The sequence below is a fragment of the Lissotriton vulgaris genome, chromosome 5 (genome assembly GCF_964263255.1).
Source record: "Lissotriton vulgaris chromosome 5, aLisVul1.2, whole genome shotgun sequence".
In the NCBI taxonomy this organism is placed as follows: domain Eukaryota; kingdom Metazoa; phylum Chordata; class Amphibia; order Caudata; family Salamandridae; genus Lissotriton; species Lissotriton vulgaris.
The window spans coordinates 1,854,160,318-1,854,186,318 of record NC_141693.1 but is presented as its reverse complement, the minus strand read 5'-3'; the positions used below and the strand labels follow the sequence as shown (position 1 = coordinate 1,854,186,318).

The following is a 26,001-nucleotide window of genomic DNA, read 5'->3' as shown; positions in this document are numbered from 1 at the left end:
GGACAATGGACAGGAAAACCAGTTCAGGTGGGCTGGCCTCGGGCAGAGGAGGCAGCCTTTGTCGAGTCATGCAGCTTCAGCGTGATCTAGTTTAAGGTGTACGTGTCATGAAAGAGGTGAATCTCCGGCTAAGGCTACGTGTCCTTAATCAAAGTGAAGTGAATGAAGTGATCAGAGGCTATTGCATATGTGAGGGCAAGGAAACACAAAATGGCGGCCATGATCTAAGATGGATACCATGGGTAGATCAGAAATGTGTTCATAACAAGAGTGCTCTTACTCGTATCATAGCGAAAACACCAGGATATGCTAAATGGATCATTTGCGGTTCGCTGATACTTATATTATGTATTTCTGACAAACTTGAAAACACGGGTTCAAATCGTCACGGAACCTCAGACCCTCCTTTTGCCCTTACATAGGCAATTACTCAGTCTATATCAGAGTCTAGTTCTATACTCATCAGGTCAGTGACATGTTGTTGTATCATCATCCTTTCTCGTGCCTTTTCTCCAGACGTAGGTGGCTTCCTAAAACAGGTTGCAGCACAAAGGCCACACAGGGCTGGACCACACTGGATAATCAGGCAGCATGAGAAGAGGAATACTAATATGACACCAATGACCATTAGAACCTTCCATCCCCACGCTGAGATCAGAGTCCAAACCCACTCCATAAAGGACCAGTTTCCCTTGTCTACATGTATAGAGTCGGAAATCTTGTGTAGCTTAGAGATCGCCTCATAGACTGTTGGAGCATTATTAGGAATAAAGACACAGCAGCTCGATTGGATCATTCTGCATACCCCACCTCGGTCTGCAAGGATAACGTCTAAGACCATACGGTTTTGTAACGTCATGAGTCTATCCGCCTGAAGCTCAGCTGTTAGATTGCTAAGGGCACCAGCAGTTTCGGTAATAGTAGATTCAACTACCCGTGTTAGCTGACGTATGTTTCTACTATTGGCCATAGGCCCCCAAAACGGAAGAAAGCCTTTGAAGAAGTCTCCAGCTTCCTGACCAGCAGTATCTTCTTTGCTGAAGACACCTCTCGCTACTCTGGTTCTATGGTAATCAGATGAAGCAGTGTATGTTGGAGGCAACAATCGAGCAATATAGCATGAACCTGAAAAGTCAGCAGGCAACCATGTATAAGCTCGGTCTTGACAAATGAAATAGGTACCCCTAGCAGTGAGGAAGGCAGGGGAAAAGTTAGCCGGAAACACATAAGTCTCAACGCACTCACTCCTCCCTAGCTGAGCTCTCGGATTTCTCCCATTACCTTGCAAACAGACCTGACCTCGGTGAGGTACGACCCAGATTGGAGTTGAGCTTTTACGCTTACTTTCTCCTAAACTAAGGCGATACTCTGAAGTATTCCAACTTAAATACACTCGTAGTTCGTCTCTAGGGTATGATGGAGTATTATTGACATCCTTGATCATGTCAATAATTCCCTGGACTAAGGCTTTGTTGGCAGAGTTATATTTAGTGGAACGTGGTGGACGTGGAGGATAGGTCTCAAGGGCATAAGCAAAGATGGTTTGAAGAGCCTGAAATGATCCATTGTAGCTGAAAGGCAAAACCAGATAGGGAATACCTTTATCCATAGTGTGGGGTATCAAGCCACACACCCAGCAGTCTGTAGTGTTGACTACCAGTTGGTGTTGGTGCAAGAGCTGTACAAAAGTGTTGTTGATGAATTCTGAGCGTCGAGCTTGCTCATGTTCTGGAAATGAGTGAAATGAGTGTATAGAAGAAACAGTAGAAGTAACAGGATCAAGGGGAGGTACTGTAGTAACTGGCACAAAAATCATTTTTATACCAAAGACTATTCCACCCACCAATGTTGCTAAAATAATCAAAAATGTAACGGCACATTGCATCAAAAAGCATTTGCTACGAAGAATTTTGTACAGTTTGTTTCTGCGAACATAAATCACATTTTTTTGTTGCAGCGCAGGAAGCTCCATCTTCTACAATCCGCTCGCGACCACTGATGATGTGTACGTAGATGAAAATGCCTCTGTCAGCCCTGGGAGTTCCCAAAACCAACAGAAAGATCGACCTTGTGTCAGACCCCTGCAAATTCAAACTAGGCACACAGCCACGACCCTACGGCTACCCAGACGGCAAGGCAATTTAAAAAAACAGTAAACAATAGCAAACTTCCTGGCTGAAAAGCAAAAGTTCGATATATATATATATCAAAATCACAATATGCAGTTGCCTGCTTTATTTGTCCGTTTTATGGCTTCTAAGGTTGTATCTCTTCTTCGCTGGTACTGTCTGATCGGAAAATAGTGTATCACTAGCAGCTGTTGTAGAGTTTAAGTTCGCAGGTAACAAAGTGTCTTCTGATGCTGAAGACAAATGTTCAATGTTCGAAAGAGTTTTCTCAGGAGGAGAGTCAGGTTTCAAAGTGTCAGTAATCAAATCAGCATCACTGAAAGGGACAAATTTCGGAGTTATTTCAGATTCGGAGGCACCAATTCCCTTCTTCACCCAGTCGTCAAAAGGCAGCGGCAATGGAACACGCTTTACGTGAGAAGCGTGGATCCAGTTCTTCCGGCCAGCAACACGTACAGCTGTCCTCGTTGCCAGCAGGACCTGGAAGGGGCCGATGTAGCGAGGCTGAAGATTCTTTGTCCTCGCGAAGTTCCGGACCACAATGAAGTCACCCGGTTTCAGTTGATGCCCTGGACTCTCCGGAGGCTTTGGTAGTGCATCAAAAACCTGTTGATGAATAAGACTTAATTTAGCAGTCAAGTCGTAAAGGTAGTCTATCAACATAGGATATTCAATGGAGCAAAATTGTTTAGGCCTTGGCACACCCCAAATATTTGCCGGGCGGCCAAACACAATCTCGTATGGAGAAAGCCCTATTCTAGAATGCACTGTTGCTCTCGTTGATAACAAGGCCAAAGGAAGTGCGTCTGGCCAAGCCAAACCTGTGGATGCTTGTATTTTGGCTATCTTCAGCTTGAGGGTGCCATTATAACCCTCCACTAGACCAGCTGACTGGGGATGGTTCGCACTATGAAATTTTTGTTTCAAACCTAGGCCTGCACATACACTCTGCATAACTTTCCCTACAAACTCACTTCCGTTATCTGACCATACAATCCGTGGCATTCCAAATCTAGGGAAGTATTCTTTGAGAAGAATTTTGGCAGTTGATAAGGCGGTATTGTCCTTCAGTGGGTATGCTTCTATCCACCTGGAAAAAGCACAAACCACCACCAGGACGTATTTTAAGTTATTACAGCGTTCCATGTGAATGAAATCTAACTGAATCACTTCAAAGGGACAGGAAGGAGGAGCGAAATGACCAGCTGGAGTTGGAGTTCCCTTACCAGGGTTATGCATCAAGCACACCATACAATTTTTCACCACTCTCTCTGCACACTTACTGATCCCATCATTCTTCCAGACCGGAGCCAACATCTTACAGATACCTTTAGAACTTATATGCGCTACTCCGTGCGCCATCGTCACTACTGCAAGCACATACGCATCCGGCAACATCCTACGTTGTTGCTCTGTCAAATCAATCCAACATCCATTCGAGTCCAACTTGCCCGTACTTTCTCTCCATACACGTTTCTCTTTCTCAGTCGCTTCTCTCTGAATCTCCCTCACACTTTCCATTGTATCTTCACACATCCCAGACTCAGCGATCCATCTTGCAGACGTTGCAACATACATTCTACTCATCATGTCTCTAGCTGTTTGTTTAGCGGTTTCATCAGCAAAAGCATTCCCACGTCCAACATTATCCGTGATTGCTTTATGAGCACTGCACTTCACAATCGCAACTTCAGTCGGTAAGGTTAAAGATTCCAACAAGTCGTTAACTAGCTGACCATGCTGGATCTTAGTCCCATGGGACGTAATGAAACCCCTTTCTCTCCACAACCGGCCAAAACTATGGGCCACGCCAAATGCGTACTGACTATCTGTGAACACATTCACTCTCTTTCCCTCAGCTAAAACACATGCTCTCGTTAGAGCTATTAATTCTGCAGCTTGGGCAGAATTCTGACTCACTCTTGCAGTCTCCACAATCGTCTTCAAAGTTGTCACCGCATAAGCAGCAGTCACATCACCATTCTCCAATTTAAAACATGACCCGTCCACATATAGCGTACCATCCGGATCGGGTAACGGAGTATCTTTAAGGTCAATGCGCCCTTTTGTCTCTTTCTCCGTTTTAAAATAACAGTCATGTGGCTCAGAATCACTCGACTCTTGATCAGTCGGCAACAGTGTTGCTGGATTCAATACATTACATCTTTTGATCTGAATATGACTCGCTAGTAGTGTCAGCTCGTAACCAGATAATCTCGCACTAGTAAGGTGTTGTGTCTTCGTTCGGTTCATGAGTGTATCCACTGCATGAGGAACCATGACCACTAGCATGTTATTCATCACCAAACCAGCAGATTGTCGAATGGAAGCTGCAGCTGCCGCTGTAGCCCTCAAACAACTAGGCAACGCTCTAGCTACCGGATCTAATGTTGATGAGAAATACGCACAAGGGCGTTGTTTATCACCAAACTTCTGTGTCAGGACACTCAACGCGCAACCTTCTCTCTCGTGAACGTAGAGCGTGAATGGTTTACTGTAATCAGGTGTACCCAATACAGGAGCTGAACACAAGGCTTTTCGTAATTCAGTAAAACTCTCTTGACATTCATCAGACCATGGCACCGGACTCGGAACATTTTTCCCAGTCAAAGCTACCAATGGTTTCGCTAAAAGAGAAAAATTTGGAATCCACTGCCTACAGTAGGAGGTAATACCTAAAAAGGCACGTACTTCTCTCTGTGTGCGTGGAACACTCATTTGCGTAATTGCTTTTATTCTTTCTGGGGTCAACTTCCTTCCCTCCTTTGATAAGAGGTGACCTAGGTAGGTCACTTCTTGGCAGCAATATTGCATTTTGGAAGGGGACACCTTATGATTCAAATCAGACAAATGATGCAATAGTGAAATTGTAGCTGCTTTGCAAGTTTCCTTGTCATCGGCAGCCACTAAAAGATCGTCTACGTACTGTACTAGGGCAGAACCTGGAGGAAGGACAAAAGAATCTAGCTGACTTTTTAATGCTTGACTGTAAATAGATGGACTCTCACAGTAGCCTTGTGGAGCGCGTTTAAATCTGAAGCTGCGACCTCCTAAACAGAAGCCGAAAATATCCCTGCTTTCTTCAGCTATCGGAATGCTGAAAAAGGCATTCTTGAGGTCTATAACTGAGAACCACGTAGCTGTGGCAGGAATCAATGTTAACAAGGCAGTAATGTCTGGCACTACAGGAAACTGCGGAATTACAATCTTATTAACTTCTCTAAGGTCTATGACAAACCTATAAACTGGAGGCTTTGTAGGATCAGTTCGTTTCAAGATCGGTAATACAGGACTGTTACAGACATTTCCTCGCGTTTCTTCAACCACACCTTTCTTAATCAAATCTTGCACAATCAATAAAAGTGCACGTTCTCCTTCACTTGATATTTTATATTGGGGAATTCTAGGAAATTTTACATTTGCTTTCAAAGTTACTACATACGGTGGTATTTCCAAAAGGCCTACATCATTAGGACCAGTCGCCCAAAGAGAATCAGGGAGTGAGCGCAGCTCCGGCGGGAGTGCGTCCATTGACAAGTACATCGGAGAAGTGAGTCTTTTACCCAAAGTAAGCTGTACTCCTTCCGGAGAACAGTACAATGTCGCATATAGTCGTTTTAACAAATCTAAACCAAGCAGATTTTCATTACAACCTGACGTCAAAATCAAGGGTGCTTTCAATTGGCATGGTCCAACAGAAATAGACAAAGGATTAGATATCGGGTTGTAAACAGGGGCGCCTGAAAAACCTACGGAAACATTCGTTGAGCCAGACAAAGGTGCGCCAGGGAGTTTCGCATGAATTATAGAACTTTTTGCGGCACCAGTATCCAACAGAAACGGTTCGACTACACCTGATGTTGCTACTGCGACATAAGGCCCACTCTGATCCACTGGAACTGATACTACTCCCTCTCTCTGTCCATGGCTGTCCTAGTACCCATTTTGCTGGAATCCCTCATCAACTTCACAATAATCCTCAACAAGATATTGCTGAGATCTATTCTGTTGAGCTGCCTGTACGTTTCGTTGATCAAAGTGATTAGAAGGACGATCATTCGTTTGCGGAGGCATAGCACCTCGCCCTCGACCTCTAGAATTCTGCGCATAACCACCACGACCTCTCTGAGCTGCTGCTGCATTATTTTGCGCTAGAATCGGACATTCATTCTTGTAGTGACCCTCTTTCGTGCGAGGCGGATACGCCTGCTGTAAAAGAACTTTAGTCTTTAAATCTTTCGTTTTTTTCTCTGATTTCTCCTTTTCCTCTTTATCCCTATTTTCGTAGTACTGTGCAGTCGCAAGTATTTGTGCTGTCGTAGATACAGCCCACGCACTTTCGGAATCTTTTAATTTATTGCATAATTCAGGTAACAAATTATGCACAAATTTATCGACAAAGAGTCTTTGTCCCCCTTCTGTGCTCATATCCTGACCACTATGATCTACGAAAGTCTCTTCGAACCTCGTGAAGAAGTCGGAGACACTTTCGTCTTTCTTTTGCTTGCATGCGGATAATTTATCCCAATTAACACGCAACGCGGGCATCAGAGTCTTCATTAAATCAATTATTCTACCTGGAAGATTAGCAATTAGGGGTTCGGGTTTTGCACCACCCGTTTGCTGACCATCTGCTGCAGTGATAGCTGCCCAATCACCACCTAAGGCTGCTTGATGATCCTCTCTACGAATTTTAGCCCACACTGGTTGTGGAACTACATTGCCAAATAGCATGTCAATGTCTGCCAAATTCATTATACAAGCTTCAACTGTCTGTGTCAATTCCTTGTAATATCCGGCCGGGTTCTTACGCGGATCTGGTAAGGCCTGTTTCACTGCTAGTACTTCAGCTCGCTTCCATGGAATGTGTATCCACACTCGTTGGAACTGTGCTGGAGCAGCTGCAATACCCGCAACCGCATCAGCTTGCACGGCTTCGCGCCAAATTGGAGGAACCTCCCTCATAGGATATTGGCGACTTAGCTTCATTTTACTTTTTTCTAAATCTCTCGGTGAACGAAGAGATGGATCATTCCTAAAACTCAAAATAAGTTCCATCGCTTCCTGTATTTTATCACCCACTATCATTCCTGCAGCAAACTCTTTTTGCACCTTAATTAAATCTTCCAAGTCTGATTCGACATCATCTTCCTCTATTTCCTCACGTAGCAACGAACACATCTCATCGAAGACGTATCGTTGCGTTGGTTCCTTCCACTGCATAAATGTATCTAATACATCTCTCGTATTATATCTTCTAACTTTCGTAATCCATCTGAGAGCCGTGGAATCTAAAACTTCCCGTTCTTCAGTACTTGGTAGCTGACTACGTCTCTGAACTGAATCAGAAGTAGGAGTCTTAATTAAGGATTTATATAAAGGAGACAGAATATTAGCAACAGAATCAGTTATTTTTCGACGTACAGAAAGTGGAGTTAATATACTCGCAGACGTAGAGAACACAGTAGAGGTAGGAACAGATTGCGAAGCAGTAGGAGTATCGATGAAAATAGTTTGTGAAGTAGTAGGTGTAAGCGAGACAGATACAGGTATAGAAGTCGGCAACCCAGGAGGAGGAGGAGCCGTAGGAACATTCACATTAACCACAGGAGGTACAGGAACTAGATTCTGAGGAACAAGAACACCAGGTTGTCCAGCAACCGGCAATTGAACATTCGGTATAAGTTGAGCCGCAGCACCTTGTGCGTACGGTGGAGGTGAACGTAACAGATAAGACAACAGAGGATCGTTTTCGGGGTCCTCCAGTACCTTAGCTGTTTTCGATGGCAAGGCAGGGTAGCACTTGTCAATCGCTAAATTATGCTCTCTAATTGCTACGTCTATAGCCTTTTCGCACTCATTATCTTGCAGTTGTTTAGTTGCTTGCTCTAGAGTTAACTCCTCTTGCTCTTTTTGTTCTTTCTTCAACCTTTTCATTTCTCTCTGTTTAGATTCTTTTCGCCAGTAACGGAAAGAATCAAACATTGCCGGCCGGGCTTTCTTACTAAACAGTTTCGCTTCTAAATTATCAAGGATCTCGGGCTCAAAACTACCATGTAGTGGCCAACTAAGGACACCGTCTTTCTTACAATAACGGACCCATATCTCATTATAAGTTATAGGACCCACACCATACTTACAGTATAAATCATATAGGGGAGTCCCAATCGGAGGAACCAGACAAGAATCCTCTAATTGTGAGTCACTGTTGCAACCAAAACAAGACAACATTTTCCGACTTACCATTTTCAGTCTGGAACACAAAACAAACAAAACACGAAACAGATATGTGCACTTGAACCAAGAACTTAGGCCTACCAAAACCAAACTAATGTATCGATACCCAAACTGAACCAAATAGATTATCGTAACCAGAACAACTAGTGATAATCTTACGAAACCAAACCAAACCAAGAACCGATCAAGGATTTTTAACAATCCTCACAAAGTAACCAGCTAGCTATCACTAAATACTTAACTGAGGCACTGAAGACGTCACCAAGGAGAAACCCGTCACGTTTCGCTGTACTAAGGCTGCACCTCGGGTCCAAGACAGGGCGACGGTCAAGGCAACGGCCCACTGCAGCCGTCCTGAACGGGAACCCTCGTGGAAGAGAACTTCAGGGCCACTTTTGCGATATGCCGGGATCGATGAAGTGGGGCGCCTCCCTCAGGAATCTTCACACGAAGCTTCTCGAACTCTTCAGGCTTTTGGACCGGTACCGAATGACGTCGCCCCACGTTGGGCGCCAATTGGAGTTCTGGACCTTTTGGTTCCGTCCAGAGGTGTCAGGGAACAACACCCAAAGACCCCGGAGTTCCACCTGCCTTGGTGCACAAATGAACAGAAACACGGGCTTCTCAATGGTGGCGTCAAAGACCAAAGGTTTATTACTGCAGGGACACAGAAGTCATAGATACTACACACGGGCAGTAACCAGGAGCCTGTTCGATTTGTACAAAGTGGGTTGCTCCTTATATACCAAAAATTGTGCTCTAGGCAAATATTTCACATGTCGGTACATTCCCAAACCTTTTGTGTCTCTAAACAATAAATATTTGGCGTTACACAGGAACTGTCGATAATATCTGATGCCAAACATCACGAAGAGGGGTTCCCACTAGTCCATCACAATCCTTTGTCAATATTGCATTCAAGAGCCGGACCGCCTCATCGTAAAGTTCGTTACCTCCCCCTAATAAAGGCCCAGAAGGAAAGGAGCAGAGCCAGGTGCAGAAGATAGGAAAGCGGGATAAGAGATGTTTGTGGGTTGTAAATGGGCAAGGCTACCGGCTTCGGCCGCCTAATCATGATCAGGACAATGGACAGGAAAACCAGTTCAGGTGGGCTGGCCTCGGGCAGAGGAGGCAGCCTTTGTCGAGTCATGCAGCTTCAGCGTGATCTAGTTTAAGGTGTACGTGTCATGAAAGAGGTGAATCTCCGGCTAAGGCTACGTGTCCTTAATCAAAGTGAAGTGAATGAAGTGATCAGAGGCTATTGCATATGTGAGGGCAAGGAAACACAAAATGGCGGCCATGATCTAAGATGGATACCATGGGTAGATCAGAAATGTGTTCATAACAAGAGTGCTCTTACTCGTATCATAGCGAAAACACCAGGATATGCTAAATGGATCATTTGCGGTTCGCTGATACTTATATTATGTATTTCTGACAAACTTGAAAACACGGGTTCAAATCGTCACGGAACCTCAAGGGTCAGGTGGAGTTAGGTATGAAGAGGGATTCTCCCCGAAGGCTACCATGGAGGAAGCCCGCGAAGTGTCACTTGCCTGATACTCCCACCTCACAAACCACCTCTTCCCATTAAAGGAACATTACATGGAAAAAACACTTTTGAGAGTGATAATATTTAGAAAGAGATTTGGAAAAGAGTGCGTTTTACTGGGCCTTGTAAGACTAAGAAGAGATAAAGGAGGGCCCTGAAGCAGGTCTGCCTAGACATATATCCGACAAATCGAGCCCGCAGTGGCCCACCCAAATGCACCCTTGGCCCACCTAAATAAAAAATCCTGGAGCCGGGCCTGCCTGTGCCGAAGCTCCATGTCTATGGTCAACACTTCTGTGTACAGATAGATGCTTTAAACAAATGACCTGGAGAATTCTTTGCTCAACTTGTTAAGAAGGACAAGGGGCATCCAGTGACTTTTTATCATCATCAGACTGCTCCTAGAGAGCTCCACTCCTTCAGAGTAGAACTGGTCAACTATTGAAAAAGAATGCTTTCACATTGTCCAGTCTTTAAGGCCCTTCAAGTAAGGTCCAGATGGACTTTAACCTCCTTAATTGGCTATCGGTGATGACTGATGAAAGCTCTTAAGCTTCTCAGGTGGTCTATTTACCTCCAAGGGCTTTACCATGAAGCACATTGCACAGTGCATTGGAATGAAGATGGTCTTTCTCAAAGGTTTTCATAATCAAATGAACAAGTTATTCCTGGCCAGGAGTAGCACCCACCCATATCAAGTAAGGATACGCTTTTCCAACAAACATTTCTTGCTTGACTTTTTAAAGCTGTGCCATATTGCCCTGTAACATTTTTCTGAAGTGGCCTGTGTTTTCCTCCTCTACAATCATATTTGCTCACTAGAGGTACTCTGTGTCAGGCTGTGGGGGTTCATTGAAAGAGTACCCCCTTTCTAAGTGAGCATGGCTACTGCCCACTCAACCCAAACTGTGTGGTGACTGACGGTGGTGGCAATGTAATTTTTGTCTGGGGCAAGGACCTATTTGCCGGTAGCCACATAAGGAGACTGACTACCCAGTCACTACTGTTCAACGTCCCTTCATTCCCGCTAACTAGGCATCTTGCCTACATCATGTATGGGACATGTGTGGAGGATATATGTGTGTGAGGACGGATGTTGTGCATGCTGCACAAGATAGCTTTGTCCATCTGAGACATAACAGCCTGTATGAATGCCTTCCCTTCTCCCTCAGTGTGATGTCCTTTCTTTCTGTCACGTAGGGGCAGAAATAAAATAATGACACTTCACACTCTGGGTGAAAACTCCCAGGGTGTGGAAGTCGATGGTGTTCTGTTTTTCAGAAACAAAATTCCCACTTTGTTTGAGAGTTTGTTTTTGAAAAACAAAAAAGATTTAAAGTTTGGTGGGAAAACATTAAAACCAATGGCAGCCGCCCATCAAACATTTTGTATCTTGAAGGGAAATTCTGTACCAGCAGTTTCTTTTTATGTACCACTGGGACAGTGGTCATCTCTAAATTCGGTGTATGGTAGTCCATCAGGGCGGCAGAGGTAATGTCCTCTGTCACCCTGATGGGTGGGGTGGGGTATCATCCTCCAGAATCTAAATCAGGCACTAAGTCTGGAAAATCTACAATATGTCTTGCTGCAGAGAGCTGCTGAGAGAAGAAGATGTTACTTGCCTGCAGAGCAGCTGGAATGTACCTGTCAGGAAGAGCTCACCTGATGCCACGAAAATAAGCAAAAAGCTCAGCTGACTGACGAATGTGCATGAAGACTAAAAGACAAGAAGTATCAGAGGGTCTGGGATGACAAGAACAAGAACGCCAGATGAGCGCCTACAGAGGACTCCAAAACCATGCTATGTATAAACTATAAAGACAAAGGTCACCCTTACATTAAACCCAACAAGTGATCATATAAGGATGCCCATCAGTCACCACACGGAACCGCCCTTCATCATTTGGATTCCTTTTGAGACCACTGATGGTGTTATCTATTATCTTTCTCATGGAGGGCTAAGATTGTAAAAACCCTCTAATGGTCAGATAGATTAACGTGGTCTTGCTTCTCAACTGAGAGGATGTTAAAGGAGGGGACTGATGTTGTAGTGCAAGAAATAGTGAAAAAAACAAGAAAAATGGTGTGTGAAATAAAATTGGATGAGGGGGTGCTGAAAGTGACTTTATTCTGTTGCTACCCACTCTACCAATATTAAAAAGTAGACAGGGACAACCCAATTAATCTTGGATCATCTAGATGTATTCTAGGGTCAACATGTTTCAGCAATTCTTGACACAGATTGTCATTGCTTTCGTCAGGACCACAGTAATCTGTTCGCTACTACGAACTAGTGCTAATAAAAGACAAAAGTGCTCAAAATTATAAATACATTTCAAACCCGATACTCAGATCACCTGTATCCACTAGATGTCTGTATCGGTGACTTCACCTTTCCAAGTTGGAGGTTGCTAGGAATAGTGAAAACATGGAAATATTTCGCTGAAGTCTTGTTAGAAAAACACCGCATTCTTGTACTTGTGTGAACATACTAGGTTACAACTATTTAATCCCAGTAGAAAATGACACGTGTTCAGGCACAATCATAGACACATCTTACATAGTGCTAAAATCTCAACATTGGATAGAATTGTCAAAGTAATCAAAGGAGATAAACATCTTACCCCACTTGGAAGATGCATGGACCTCACCCCACCTGGCCACGGCTCGGGGTAAAGGGGAAGCACCGCTCTGAAAAGGGGGCAAAGAACAGCAAAGCTGAAAATGCCACTTGTAACTCGTGTATTCAGATAGTCAAATATAAGCGCCAGAAAGCGCCATCTAATGTTCCACTCAAACAGTGTAGCTAACTTTACTTAAATCCAACTGTTATATTGGAGTAGGTAGCCACCAATTAACATTCTCTCTCTCGGCGCTGCATATTTGTAAAACGCGCCACAACATTATGTAAATCTAAAGACTTACTATCAGAGCTGTAAGTCACTAAGCGCCGCACTCACTGTATAAGTTATAGTACTGGAACCGATTTTGCGCAGGCATTTAAAAGCACCGGTTCCTACAAGTGCGTTTTTCAACTAATGATCATAGACGCGACCACACGATCTCAAACTGCTAGTCGGTCTCGGAGGAATGCCCTACTTTTCCGTCGATACTTCGTGTCGGCATCCGAGCCGATCGGGGAGGTGAGGGAGCCCGCCTGAGTCTCCGTATATGACGCGAAGCGTCATTCGTCGGGCGTCAGGTCACGTGGGGTACTGCGCTAAGCGTCATTGGCTAGATGTTCGGCCAATCGGAACAAAGGGCTGATATTGTCCGAAAATGTAAACATACCGGAATATTTATTGTATGTTTATACAAACCGGCATCTAAGCAAATTATCATTGCGCTCATGAATTATTCAATATATATTGGCGCAGCGCTAGATGTTAAATGTATTACCACACTTGTTATGAATAATGAGGAGGGCGAGTGATAGGGGCAAAAAAGTGCCAGGTAATTGTGAGAGAGCTGAATTAATTACTTAATGTATGGTAAGACAATGCCCTGTATGGTATCAAGGGAACAATTGTGTGCTGCACAATGTAAATCCAGAAAGGTGTTACAAAACCCATGTGTCTCAAATTAAGGATGGCATGAGTGGAAATGATGTATGCAATGTATGCAGTATATATACAGAGTCAGACCAGGGTGCTGATCAGTCTCAGCCAAAATATTATTAGATGAACATTTCTTCTGGTTGGCATGAGACACAGCATGATGGAGATCATAGGCTGCCCCATGGTATGTCATCATTAAGCCCAGCCCGATTGGTGCCCAATTTGAACACCCACTTTTGTTCTTTTAATAAGAGGAATCTGCCTATGTCAGTGATATGTGCCGGGATGTTGGGTTGTTCGATCACTGTCCACTGGAAAGCAGTAGATGGATGGCGTGCCTCCAGGAAATGATTTGTTAGTTTGGTGGCTTGCCTCTTACACCTAATGGTGCTCTTGTGTTCAGATATTCTTACTCGAATCTTACGAGTGGCCATCCCCACGTACTTGAGGCCACAGGGACATGCAATCAGGTATATTAGATTATCACTGTTACAGTTTGTGAATTTACTTTTGATCCACGGTCGTGTTGTACCTATGTCTATTTCTGTGGACTTCTTTGTTTGTGGGCAGGAATGACATGACCCGCATGGATGGTGACCTGTTACGGGGGAAGGTCCCATAGCGCACCCAGAGCCCTGGGTTCTTTCATGCGTGGTCTAGTATGGACCAGATGATCTCTAAGATTAGGACCTCTTTTAAAAGAAAAAAGAGGCGTCTGTATTGTGGACTGATCTGAATTTAGAATGGACCAATAGCGTTTGACTACTTTCTGTATCTTGTTAGATAAAGTCCCAAATGTGGTGACAAACGTCAACCTCTCAAGGAGGGGCTTTTGAATTGATGGTTCTAACAGTGCCGAGCGGTTATTCTTCCTTGCTCTTTTAAGCGATCGCTGTACCAATCTCCTTGGGTATTTCCTGGAAATTAGTTGTTCTTTAAGAGCCATTGAGTGGTTTTGAAAGGCCCCAACAAGGGGCGATATGATTTCCTATCGCTCAGTTGGCGGAGGCATTCAGCACGGTTTTTACCGTGCTGAATGCCTCCGCCAACTGAGCAATAGGAAATCATATCGCCTCCTTGATGTTGATCCGACTGAGGAACTAAAGACCATCATTTCCACCATGACGGAGGAAGCCTTATCCGAAGGATGGATTACATCCCAAGAGGCCTCCTTCTTGTGCACTCCGTTTCCTGTGACCCCCTACTTTTATGCCTTACCAAAGGTACACAAGGAACAGAGACCGCCACCTGGCCGCCCAATAATATCGGGCATCGGTTCTATCCTCGAACCGTTATCAACATTTGTTGACTTCTTTCTACGCCCAATGGTGCAAAAAATGCCAACGTATTTAAAGGACACGGGTGATGTACTACGCCTTTTACCTGAAATAGAGTTTGACCTCACAATGGATCTCCTGGTCTCATTTGATGTAGAGGCCCTTTACACATCAATACCCCAAGATGAAACCCTGGAAGTTATCGAGCATCTTTTACAATCCAAGACACTTGAAAGTATAACTCCTGTTAGTTTCATACTGTCTAAAGGTTGTCTGTACCCACTATCATGAGATCGCCACTGCACCTGCTTTATTGTAGTGAGCCCAAAGACTTAACCACATCTAGATGTTTTTGCATGAGGAAATAAATGTATGCTCTGCCTTTTTTCGAGGAGCATGACGCCAACACAGATCTTAAATAGCATATTATGGCCTTTCACTCTGTGATGGCAGTTTTCCTCAATAAAAACATTTTCAACCTCAACTGAACCTCTAGTCGAAGTTTTCTTCCACACAATCTGACATTCCTGACCGTATATAACTTCCCTTCCTCTTTTTTGATCCTATACTCGTTATTTTTATTATCCATGTCACTACATACTCTGTCTTTTTACGTAGCTCGGTCTACCATTGCCTTCCTTTATCCTATTATATGGTCCTTGTGCTTATTATTATTAAATTAAATTTGTAAGGCGCTCAACTACCCAGAGGTTTCCTGGCGCCACAGAACCAAATACAACAGAGAGGGCCACGTCTACTGGTTGAATAGCCAGGTTTTGATGCCTTTACGGAAGATCTTGTGACAGGTTTCATGATAAAGTGATGAGGGTAGTGAGTTCCACAATACAGGGGCCAGATAGGAAAAGAACCGCCCGCCCATGCATGAAAGTTTAAAACTAGGAACTAGAAATTTGGCTTGCGATGAAGAACAAAGCAAACATGTCGGAAGATAAGACTGGACTAAGGAGCATAGATAAAGGGGTGCTGTGCCCTGTTTGATTTTGTGCATATAACATAGGGCCTTAAATTTGGTCCGGTTCTCTATCCTGAGCCAGTGGAGATCACGGAGACCACCTGAGATGGACGATGATTTAGGCACATGGGAAAGCAGTCTAGCTGCCAAGTTCTGAACCACTTGTAATTTGCAAACTACCTCCTTGCTGGCTCCTAAATACAGGACGTTCCCATAATCCAGCCTCGACATGATCAAGGCTTGGATCACGATTTTTGAGTGGGACCAGGCAACATCCAAAGTATTTTACTGAGCCATTTTAAGATGGTAAAAACAAGTTGATGCAGTCTTGACTATTTGCTGTCTCATAGACAGCTGATCGTCGATCAACACGCCTAGATTGCGTGCAGTTTGTATCGGTTGGGGTAGTTTGCCCATTTCTGGCGGCCATTGATGAGGGCACCAGAGATCTTTATTTTCCCCAGGATCAAAACCTCAGTCTGTCCACCGTATAACTTAAGCCAGTTTGTATGCATCCAGCTAGCTACTTTATGCAGCCCTACCTGTAGCAATGACACAGTGGAGGGGGCATTGGAGGAAAGAGAGAAGAGAAGATGGGTGTCATCTGCATAAGAGAAGATAGACAACCTAGCTTCTTCTGCAATAGTAGCTAGAGCGCTGACATGAAGGTTGAATAGCACAGGGCTAATAATCAAGCCCTGTGGTACTCCATACGGAGATGCATAGATCTTAGAGCTGGCAGTTGGGGAAAAGACCTGAAAGGTTCTTCCAGTGAGAACGTTTTTAATCCAATCCAGAGCTGAGCCAACTATCCCAATGGACTGGAGTAGCTTTAAAAGAGCTGAATGGGACACTATATCGAAAGCAGCACTCAAATCCAATAAAATTAGTGCCATTGTTTCCCCTTTGTCCAAATGCTGACAAAGTGTTTCTGTAACTCCTAGGATGTTTACTCTGTGGAGTACCCAGCTCTAAGGCCTGATTGGGACACATGTAAAATTGTATGGGATTCCACATACTGCGAGAGTTGTTGGTTCACATATTTTATCAGAATTAAAAAAAAAAATGGAGCAGGGAGATCGGGCGGAAGTTTGAAGGTTCAGCCGAGTCAGCATATTTCATGTCCTATGGGGGTGATTGTCCTATGGGTAGGGACACTGTGCTATAACTTCTCCTATATCCATTAGTTTCACTATATCTCTAAACACGTATCCTCTCTGGCCATGCAATTTCCACCTTTCTAGGTCGCTAGCCCTGCTGCATTATCTTGCTACATCTCTGGGGCTATGCTGTATACCGTTCTATATCTTGTCTACTATACATTTAATACATTTCTGTATATTCACAATATATGCCATTTTGTCTATACCTCTGACCCTATATACTCCACAATTCCATGTCCCTTGTGTTTCAGTGAATTAACGAATTGACTTCGAGAGCATGTATCTATTGATTGAGCTATTACAAGTTTGAATCCTAACAGGTCAACTAAGCCTTTCATCCTTCTGAGTTTGATAAAAAAAATACTATTGAGTAACCATAAACTACTTTTCTATTGGACACACCCTCCTATCTTTTGCACTCATATTATGTATATATCACCATCATTGTCTCAATATAGCCTACCTTTCTATGCCTTTCTAGGTGACCAAAATAACAACAGCAATGTCCAGAGTTTTTGTCCACTTCCACTCATACCGATCATGAGCTTGAAGAGAATGCGTGATTTTATCCTATAGAGATGATTTGATTGAAGAGAACCCCATAAGAGCGGGTTTGAAACACGTCAGCCTTTTTTGTTTCTCCAAAGAAGTGTATTAAAGAGTGTATCCTTGCTCCCCCGTTGAAAATCTATTTGTTAATTTGTATAATTTCTACCAGTTGTTGGTAGGGGTTGCAGCAAAATTGTTTGAAGTTCTACACTGTTTGGGCTTGCCAAAAATGTTCTTGTTGAGATCAGTCCAAATTTTTGGGGGGGCACTGCCGTGGGCAAGCTTCAGTTTTTGTATTTATTACTCAAATATGTTAGTCCTTGTCTTTATCTCACATTGAATACATGTATTGCAGTGGGTGGAAGTGTGTGCGGTAGTATTGTAATGAAAGTTGTCACTGGTGTCCAGTCAATCTTTTTTGCAGGAATCTTGGTGACATTTTGTTTTACTATTTGTCTGTAAATATTGAGTCATTTGTTATTGAACCTAAAGTAGATACAATAGAAAAAATAAATGCCTAATTAAAAATGGTTTAAACAATCAGTCTGGGGTCATTTTGATTGGTTTTCGCATGCCCCTTGTCTAGTTTCTTGTGCAAAGTTAGATCGGTACTGGCGATTGTCGTTGTTCTTTTGATTACGTGGGCTCAGCCTTATTGATTAGAGCCATTACCCATAGGTGTTTTCTTGTTCTTTCTAGGTAACCGACATTTCCATAACCCTTGTCATATATATATATATCCCAAAGCTATAGCACTATATACTCTAACTTTTCTGTATGCCTGACCCTATATTTTTATGTTGCACTTCCCTTCCCCATAACACCTTCTCGTACAACTTTCCTTTTTTTCATTCTCTCTTCTCTTCCACTTCCTTATCTATGTCTCTTCCTTTTAGCCCTTCCTTCTTTCTTTCCTTTGCCTAATTCTCTTCTCCTCTGTCTCATTCCTTCTCCCCACCATTTTCTCTCCGCCTCTCCATTTCTCCAGCCTACTTTCTCTCCCTTCTTCGCTTCATTATCACCCTTCTACCGCTCCCCTTCCGTCTACCTTTCCCCCATTCTTTCTCTCCCTACCTCATTCTCTTGTTCAATCTTTCTCTGATCTTCGTTTGTCAGTCCTCCCTTCCCGACTCCTTAATTTTCTTCACTCTTCGCTCCTGCCTTCTTTCTGTCTCTCTTCCCTTCTGTTCATCGGTCTTTGTAATCTCTCCTACTTTGAGACGTCATTTTCTTATCATCCTTTTTTGTCTTTTTTCCCTTCTTTTTCTGTCTCCTTCCTTTTCTTCGTCTTTCCTTACCATCATCGTCTCACTGCCATCTGCTGCACACCACTCCAACCGGGAATAGGAGGGGTTTGTGGGGGGGTAGGACCAGCGCTCAGCTGCTCCCGCCCCTTTTGCTAAGGGAAGGCTGACAGAGTGACAGGCGCAGTAGCGAATGTGAGCGCGGGGCTAGGCTGGCTGTTAAATGATTGGGCGACGGGCTCCATTGTTGCCAGCGCCGAGGATGCAGTGAGAGGCTCGGAAGAGAGATGCTGAGGGTGGATCTGGACCCCCTCATCCAAAAGCCCCCACCCTAACCCAGAGTCCTGGGAGCCCCCCGGCTGTGAGGGCACGAGCTCAATGGTAGAGAAGGGCGATATGTCTAGGACCCCCTCCGGCCCCAACCCCCAGGAAATCCAAATGGACGTCTACGAGAACCCGCATCTGCAGGTGAGGAGGAGGGGGGGCAAAACCCTAGGAGGGGAAGGGGCCAGAACGACCCGTGTACGAGGGAGGCCCCCCTCGGTCCTCTGCAGGTGTGGAGGGGAGTGGAAGGGGGCAGGTTATACCCCCCTGCACAACCCGCCGCACACCTGTAGGTCTGGGGAGAGCAGAGGGGAGGGGCCTGCAGAGGTTCATTTGAGGTGGGGGGAAGGGGGTCCTATATAAGGTCTTCAGAAGATTCCCATATACTGTTCACCATAAAGAGGTGCGATGGAGTTGGGGGCACAATTGGCATGAGTGTGGCCCACCTGCAGAAGCAGGCGATGCGTTTACTATCACGATAGATGGCTGCAGGTCGGCGACAAGGGTGAGAAAATCGTAATCCCACCAGAAGAATCGCAACCGGAGACGGATCGGGGTGGGAGGGTGAACAGTGCCCCTGGGGCTGCCACCCCCGATATCGGGATACGGAGCCGTGCCAGACACAGGGAATGACAGTGCTGAGCACCCCTTCCCCCATCCTCGGAGTGAGGCACTTGGACCCTAATCCTCAACCCGCCCTGCTCTCGGGAGCCCGGATTTATGTAAAAGACATCCCTGCACACCATCTCCATGCCACAGTCAGCCCGGGGTCGCTGGACACTGGGGCATCCTCTCTCGGGTCACTGAGATGGACCTAACCGCCCATATTGCAGCCGCCCCCAGCTTCCTGTACCACAACCCCTATTTTAAGGACATCATTGGGTAGAGGATGTGGTCCGTCCGCTAGACTGCCGACTTAGGTGCTGGAGACCAGGGTTCGAGCCTCGGGGTCACGTCCACATCCTGTGATTCTGGGCAAATCACTTAATCTCCCTGTGCATGAATGTGTAAGTAACCGGTGCTCATGTAAAGCGCTCCAATACCTTCGGGTCGAGTTCGCGCTATATAAATATGCACGTAAAAAAATCCTTGGCTCACCGTGATAAGAGCAGGGTCTGCTCCCCGGACACCACCCCTCATATTATACAAGAGTAGCACGTGGACGAGTGTCCATACTCCCCCCTCTCCCCCCCCACCCCACTCACTGGACACTGACCCTCATTGCCGACCGGTAGCATCACCCCCTCGGACGCCGTGCAATCCTTCTGACCGGAGAACAACCCCAATGTGTAAGAACCCCATGTGTAAGAACCGACCTGTTCCCTGCACAGCACACCCACCTCATTTAACACCACCCTACACATTTAGGGAATCCCATCTCCCTGAACACCGTCCACACAGGGCGCAGGTCCGCTCCCCGAATACTATACCCTTATCCAAGACAACTCCACCCCCTGGATTCCGACCACATATTGGGGACAGCTTTAGCCCGAGGACACTCACCCCCGTATGTATATTCGCAGGACACCCACCCCCGTATGTATATTCGCAGGACACCGACACTCATAGTAGACACAGACCTTAATCCTATACTTAGGAGACACACACTGGCTCCCAGACACAGCACTTACAGCCCTAGCTCCCAGACATAGAGGGACAGTATTGATTCCCAGACACAGACAAGATAGGCCTGTCTCCAAGACACAGAAGAGATAGGCCTGGCTCAAAGACCCAGAAGGTACAGTTCTGGCTCCCGGACACAGAAGAGATAGGCCTGGCTCCAAGACACAGAAGGCACATCCCTGGCCCCGACATAGAAGAGATAGGCCTGGCTCCAAGACACAAAGGTACAGTCCTAGCTACCAAACACAGAAGAGATAGGCCGGGCTTCAAGACACAGAAGGAACAGTCCTGGCTCCCATACACAGAAGAGATAGACCTGGCTCCAAGACACAGAAGGTACAGCCCTGGCCCCAACACATAGAATAGATAGACCTGGCTCCAAGACACAGAAGGCACGGCCCTGGCCCACAGACATAGAAGAAATAGGCCTGGCTCCAAGACACAGAAGAGATAGGCCTGGCTCCAAGACACAGAAGAGATAGGCCTGGCTCCAAGACACAGAAGGTACAGTCCTGGCTCCCAGACACAGAAGAGAAAGGCCTGTCTCTAAGACACAGAAGGTACAGCCCTGTCTCCAAGACACAGAGGAGATAGGCCTGGCTCCAAGACACAGAAGGTACAGCCCTCGCTCCCAGACACAGAAGAGATAGGCCTGGCTCCAAGACACAGAAGAGATAGGACTGGCTCCAAAACACAGAAGGTACAGCCCTAGTTCCCGGACACAGATAAGATAGGCCTGGCTCCAAGTCACAGAATGCACAGCCCTGGCTCCCAGATACAGAAGGCACAGACCAGACTCCAAGACATAGAGGGGCCACCCAGGCTCCCAGACACAGAAGATATATGCCTCGCTCAAAGACACAGAAGGTACAGTCCTGGCTCCATGACACAGAAGAGATAGGCCTGGCTCTAAGACACAGAAGGTACAGTCCTGACTCCCAGACATAGAGGGGCCGCCCTGGCTCCCAGACACAGCCCTGGCTCCCAGACACAGCACAAACAGCCCTGGCTCCCAGACATACAGGGGCAGTCAGCCTGGCTCCGAGACACAGAAGATACAGTCCTGGCTCCCAGACACAGAAGGTACAGTCCTGGCTCCCAGACATAGATTGACGGTCCTGGCTCCCAGGCATAGAGGGACAGTCCTGGCTCCCAGACACAGCACAAACAGCCCTGGCTCCCAGACATACAGGGGCAGTCAGCCTGGCTACGAGACACAGAAGATACAGGCCTGGCTTCCAGACACAGAAGGTACAGACCTGGTTCCTAATCCCAAATTGATAGGCCTTGCTCCCAGACACAGAAGGTGCAGTCTTGGCACCCAGACATAGATGGACAGTCCTGGCTCCCAAGCTTAGAGGGACAGTCATGGCTCCCAGACACAGCACAAACAGCCATGGCTCCCAGACATACCGGGATAATCAGCCTGGCTCTTAGACACAGAAGATACAGGCCTTGCTTCCAGACACAGAAGGTACAGTCCTGGCTCCCAGACACGAAAGGTACAGACTTGGCTCCAAGACAAAGAAGGTACAGACCTGGCTCAGAGACACAGAAGGTACAGTCCTGGCACCCAGACACAGAAGGCACAGTCCTGGCTCCCAGACACAGAAGGCACAGTCCTGGCTCCCAGACACAGAAGGTGCAGTCCTGGCTCCCAGGCACAGAAGGTGCAGTCCTGGCTCCCAGACACAGAAGGTACAGTCCTGGCTCCCAGGCACAGAAGGTGCAGTCCTGGCTCCCAGGCACAGAAGGTGCAGTCCTGGCTCCCAGACACAGAAGGGACAGTCCTGGCTCCCAGACACAGAAGGGACAGTCCTGGCTCCCAGACATACAGGGACAGTCTTGGCTCCCAGACACAGAAGGTACAGTCCTAGCTCCCAGACACAGCCATGGCTCCCAGACACAGAAGGTACTGTCCTGGCTCCTACAAATAGAGGGACAGCCCTGGCTCCTAGACCAAAGGATACAGCCCTGGCTCCCATGCACAGAAGGCACAGCCCTGGCACTGAAGGCACAGCCCTGGCTCCCTGGCAGAGAAGGCACAGCTCTGGCTCCCTTCCACCGAACAGAGGGCACAGCCCTGGCTCCCAGGCACAGAAGGTGCAATTCTGGCTCCCAGGCACAGAAGGTGCAGTTCTGGCTCCCAGGCACAGAAGGTGCAATTCTGGCTCCCAGAAACAGAAGGTACAGTCCTTGCTCCAAGACACAGAAGGTACAGTCCTTGCTCCAAGACACAGAAGGTACAGTCCTGGCTCCCAGACACAGAAGGTGCAGTCCTGGCTCTGGCTCCCAGACACAGAAGTTGCAGTCCTGGCTCCCAGACACAGAAGGGACAGTCCTGGCTCCCAGACATACAGGGACAGTCCTGGCTCCCAGATACAGAAGGTACAGTCCTAGCATCCAGACACAGCCATGGCTCCCAGACACAGAAGGTACTGTCCTGGCTCCTAGACATAGAGGGACAGTCCTGGCTCCCATACACAGAAGGGACAGTCCTGGCTCCCAGACACAGAAGTTACAGTCCTGGCCGTCAGGCATAGAGGTATAATCCATACAGAAGGTGCAGTCCTGGCTCTGGCTCCCAGACACAGAAGTTGCAGTCCTGGCTCCCAGACACAGAAGGGACAGTCCTGGCTCCCAGACATACAGGGACAGTACTGGCTCCCAGACACAGCAGGTGCAGTCCTGGCTCCCAGACACAGAAGGTGCAGTCCTGGCTCCCAGACACCGAAGGTGCAGTCCTGGCTCCCAGACACAGAAAGGACAGTCCTGGCTCCCAGACAAACAGTAACAGCCCTGGCTCCCAGACATACAGGGATAGTCCTGGCTCCCAGACATACAGGGACAGTCCTGGCTCCCAGACATACAGGGACAGTCCTGGCTCCCAGACATACAGGGACAGTCCTGGCTCCCAGACATACAGGGACAGTCCTGGCTCCCAGATATACAGGGACAGTCCTGGCTCCCAGATATACAGGGACAGTCCTGGCTCCCAGACATACAGGACAGTCCTGGCTCCCAGAACTACAAGGATAGTCCTGGCTCCCAGACATACAGGGACAGTACTGGCTCCCAGACATACAGGGACAGTCCTGGCTCCCAGACACAGAAGGTACATTCCTGGCTCCCAGACACAGAAGGTACAGTCCTAGCTCCCAGACACAGCCATGGCTCCTAGACACAGCACAAACAGCCCGGGCTCCCAGAAATACAAGGACAGGCGGCCTGGCTCCAAGACACAGAAGATACAGGCCTGGCTCCCAGACACAGAAGGTACTGTCCTGGCTCCTAGACATAGAGGGACATTCCTGGCTCCCAGACACAGGAGGGGCAGTCCTGTCTCCCAGACACAGAAGTTACAGTCCTGGCCGCCAGACATAGAGGGACACTCCTGGCTCCCAGACACAGAAGGTACAGTCCTGGCTCCATGACACAACCCTTGCTCCCAGATACAGCACAAACAGCTCTGGCTCCCAGACATACAGGGACAGTCGGCCTGGCTTCCAGACACAGAAGGCACAGAACTGGTTCTTAGACACAATAGACGCAGCCTTGGCCCCAGACACTGTATGAACAGCCCTGGATCATCGACGTGTGGTATAGTCCTGTCTCCCAGACATAGTTGACAGAGCCCTATCTCCCAGCTACAGAAGGCACAGTCCTGGTCCTCAACAGAGAAGGTGCAGCCATAGCTACCAGATACCAAAGGCACACACCTGGCTCCAAGATATGGTAGGAACAGCCCAGAAGCACAGACACAGAGGGCACTGCCTTTGATCTCGGGCACAGAAATACAGCCCTCGCTGCCATACACAGTAGGCACATTTCTGGTCTCAGACACATAAGGAAGTTCTATGGCTCCAAGCCAGAGTAAGCACCGCCCTGGTTTTAAGACACGGAAGTTACAGCACTGGCTCACAGACACAGAAGGCTCAGCCCTGCCAGCATGACCTCCGACACAGAACATACAGTCCTGGCTCCCAGATACCTAAGACACATCCCTGGCTACCTGGCACAGAACAAAGGGCACAACCTTGGCTCCCTTACACAGAACAGAGGGCACAGGCTTGGCTCCCTGGCACAGAGGGCACAACCCTGGCTCCCTGGAATAGAGGACCTAGCCCTGGCTCCATTCCACAGAACAGAGGGTGCAGCCCTGGCTCCCTGGCACAGCCCTGGCTTCCTGACAGAAGGTGCAGCTCTAGCTCCCAGATACCAAAAGTACAGCCCTTGCTCTAATACACAGTAGGCAGAGCCCTATTTCTCAGACACAGAAAGTATAGCCCTGGCCCGGACACAACAGGCACAGCCCTGGCTCCCAGACACAAAGGGCACAGCCCTGGCACTGAAGGCACTGCCCTGGCTCCCTGGCAGAGAAGGTACAGCCCTGGCTCTCGTCCACAGAACAGAGGGCACAGCCCTGGCTCCCGTCCACAGAACAGAGGGCACAGCCCTGGCTCCTGTCCACAAAACAGAGGGCACAGCCTTGGCTCCCTTCCACAGAACAGAGGGCACAGCCCTGGCTCCCTTCCACAGAACAGAGGGCACAGCCCTGGCTCCCTTCCACAGAACAGAGGGCACAGCCCTGGCTCCCTTCCACAGAACAGAGGGCACAGCCCTGGCTCCCTTCCACAGAACAGAGGGCACAGCCCTGGCTCCCTTCCATAGAACAGGGGACACAGCCCTATTTGCCAGACACAAAGGGCACAGCCCTGTCTCCCAGACACAAAGGGCACAGCCCTGGCTCCCTGGCACTCAAGGCACAGCCCTGGCTCCCTGGTAGAGTAGGTACATCCCTGGCTCCCTTCCACAGAAGAGAGAGCACTGCCCTGGCTCCCTTCCACAGAACAGAGGGCACAGCCTTGGCTCCCTTCCACAGAACAAGGGGCACAGCCTGGCTCCCTTCCACAGAACAGGGGGCACAGCCTGGCTCCCTTCCACAGAACAGGGGGCCCCACAGCCCTGGCTCCCAGACACAAAGGGCACAGCACTGGTTCCCAGACACAAAGGGCACAACCCTGGCTCCCTGGCACAGAAGGTACTGCCCTGGATCCCAGACATAAAACACAGTCCTGACTACCAGACACAGAATGCGCAGCCCTGCCCACCTCACCTACACAGAAAATACAGTCCTTGCTCCCAGATACCTAATGCACATCCCAGGCTCCCTTCCACAGAACAGAGTGCACAGACCTGGCTCCCTGGCGCAGAGGGCACAACCATGGCTCCCTGCCACAGAAGGTACAACCCTGGATCCCAGACATAAAACACAGTCCTGACTACCAGACACAGAAGGCGCAGCCCTGCCCACCTCACCTCCGACACAGAACATACAGTCCTTGCTCCCAGATACCTAAGGCACATCCCTGG

At 47.4% G+C, this 26,001-nt stretch overlaps 1 protein-coding gene across 2 annotated transcripts in view; it reads left to right on the top strand.

Annotated features, from left to right (window-relative positions):
* The first annotated feature begins 18,967 nt into the window (after nt 1–18,967).
* CACNB1 (calcium voltage-gated channel auxiliary subunit beta 1) overlaps nt 18,968–26,001 on the top strand; it is a 478,106-nt gene continuing 471,072 nt past the window's right edge. The window contains exon 1 of one of the 2 annotated variants that reach the window (XM_086924331.1): nt 18,968–19,149. In XM_086924331.1, coding sequence (XP_086780457.1) covers nt 19,060–19,149 — 90 coding nt within the window. In that variant the 5' untranslated portion in view covers nt 18,968–19,059. The remainder of the gene's footprint in view (nt 19,150–26,001) is intronic. The other variant, XM_086924332.1, reaches the window with a different exon arrangement.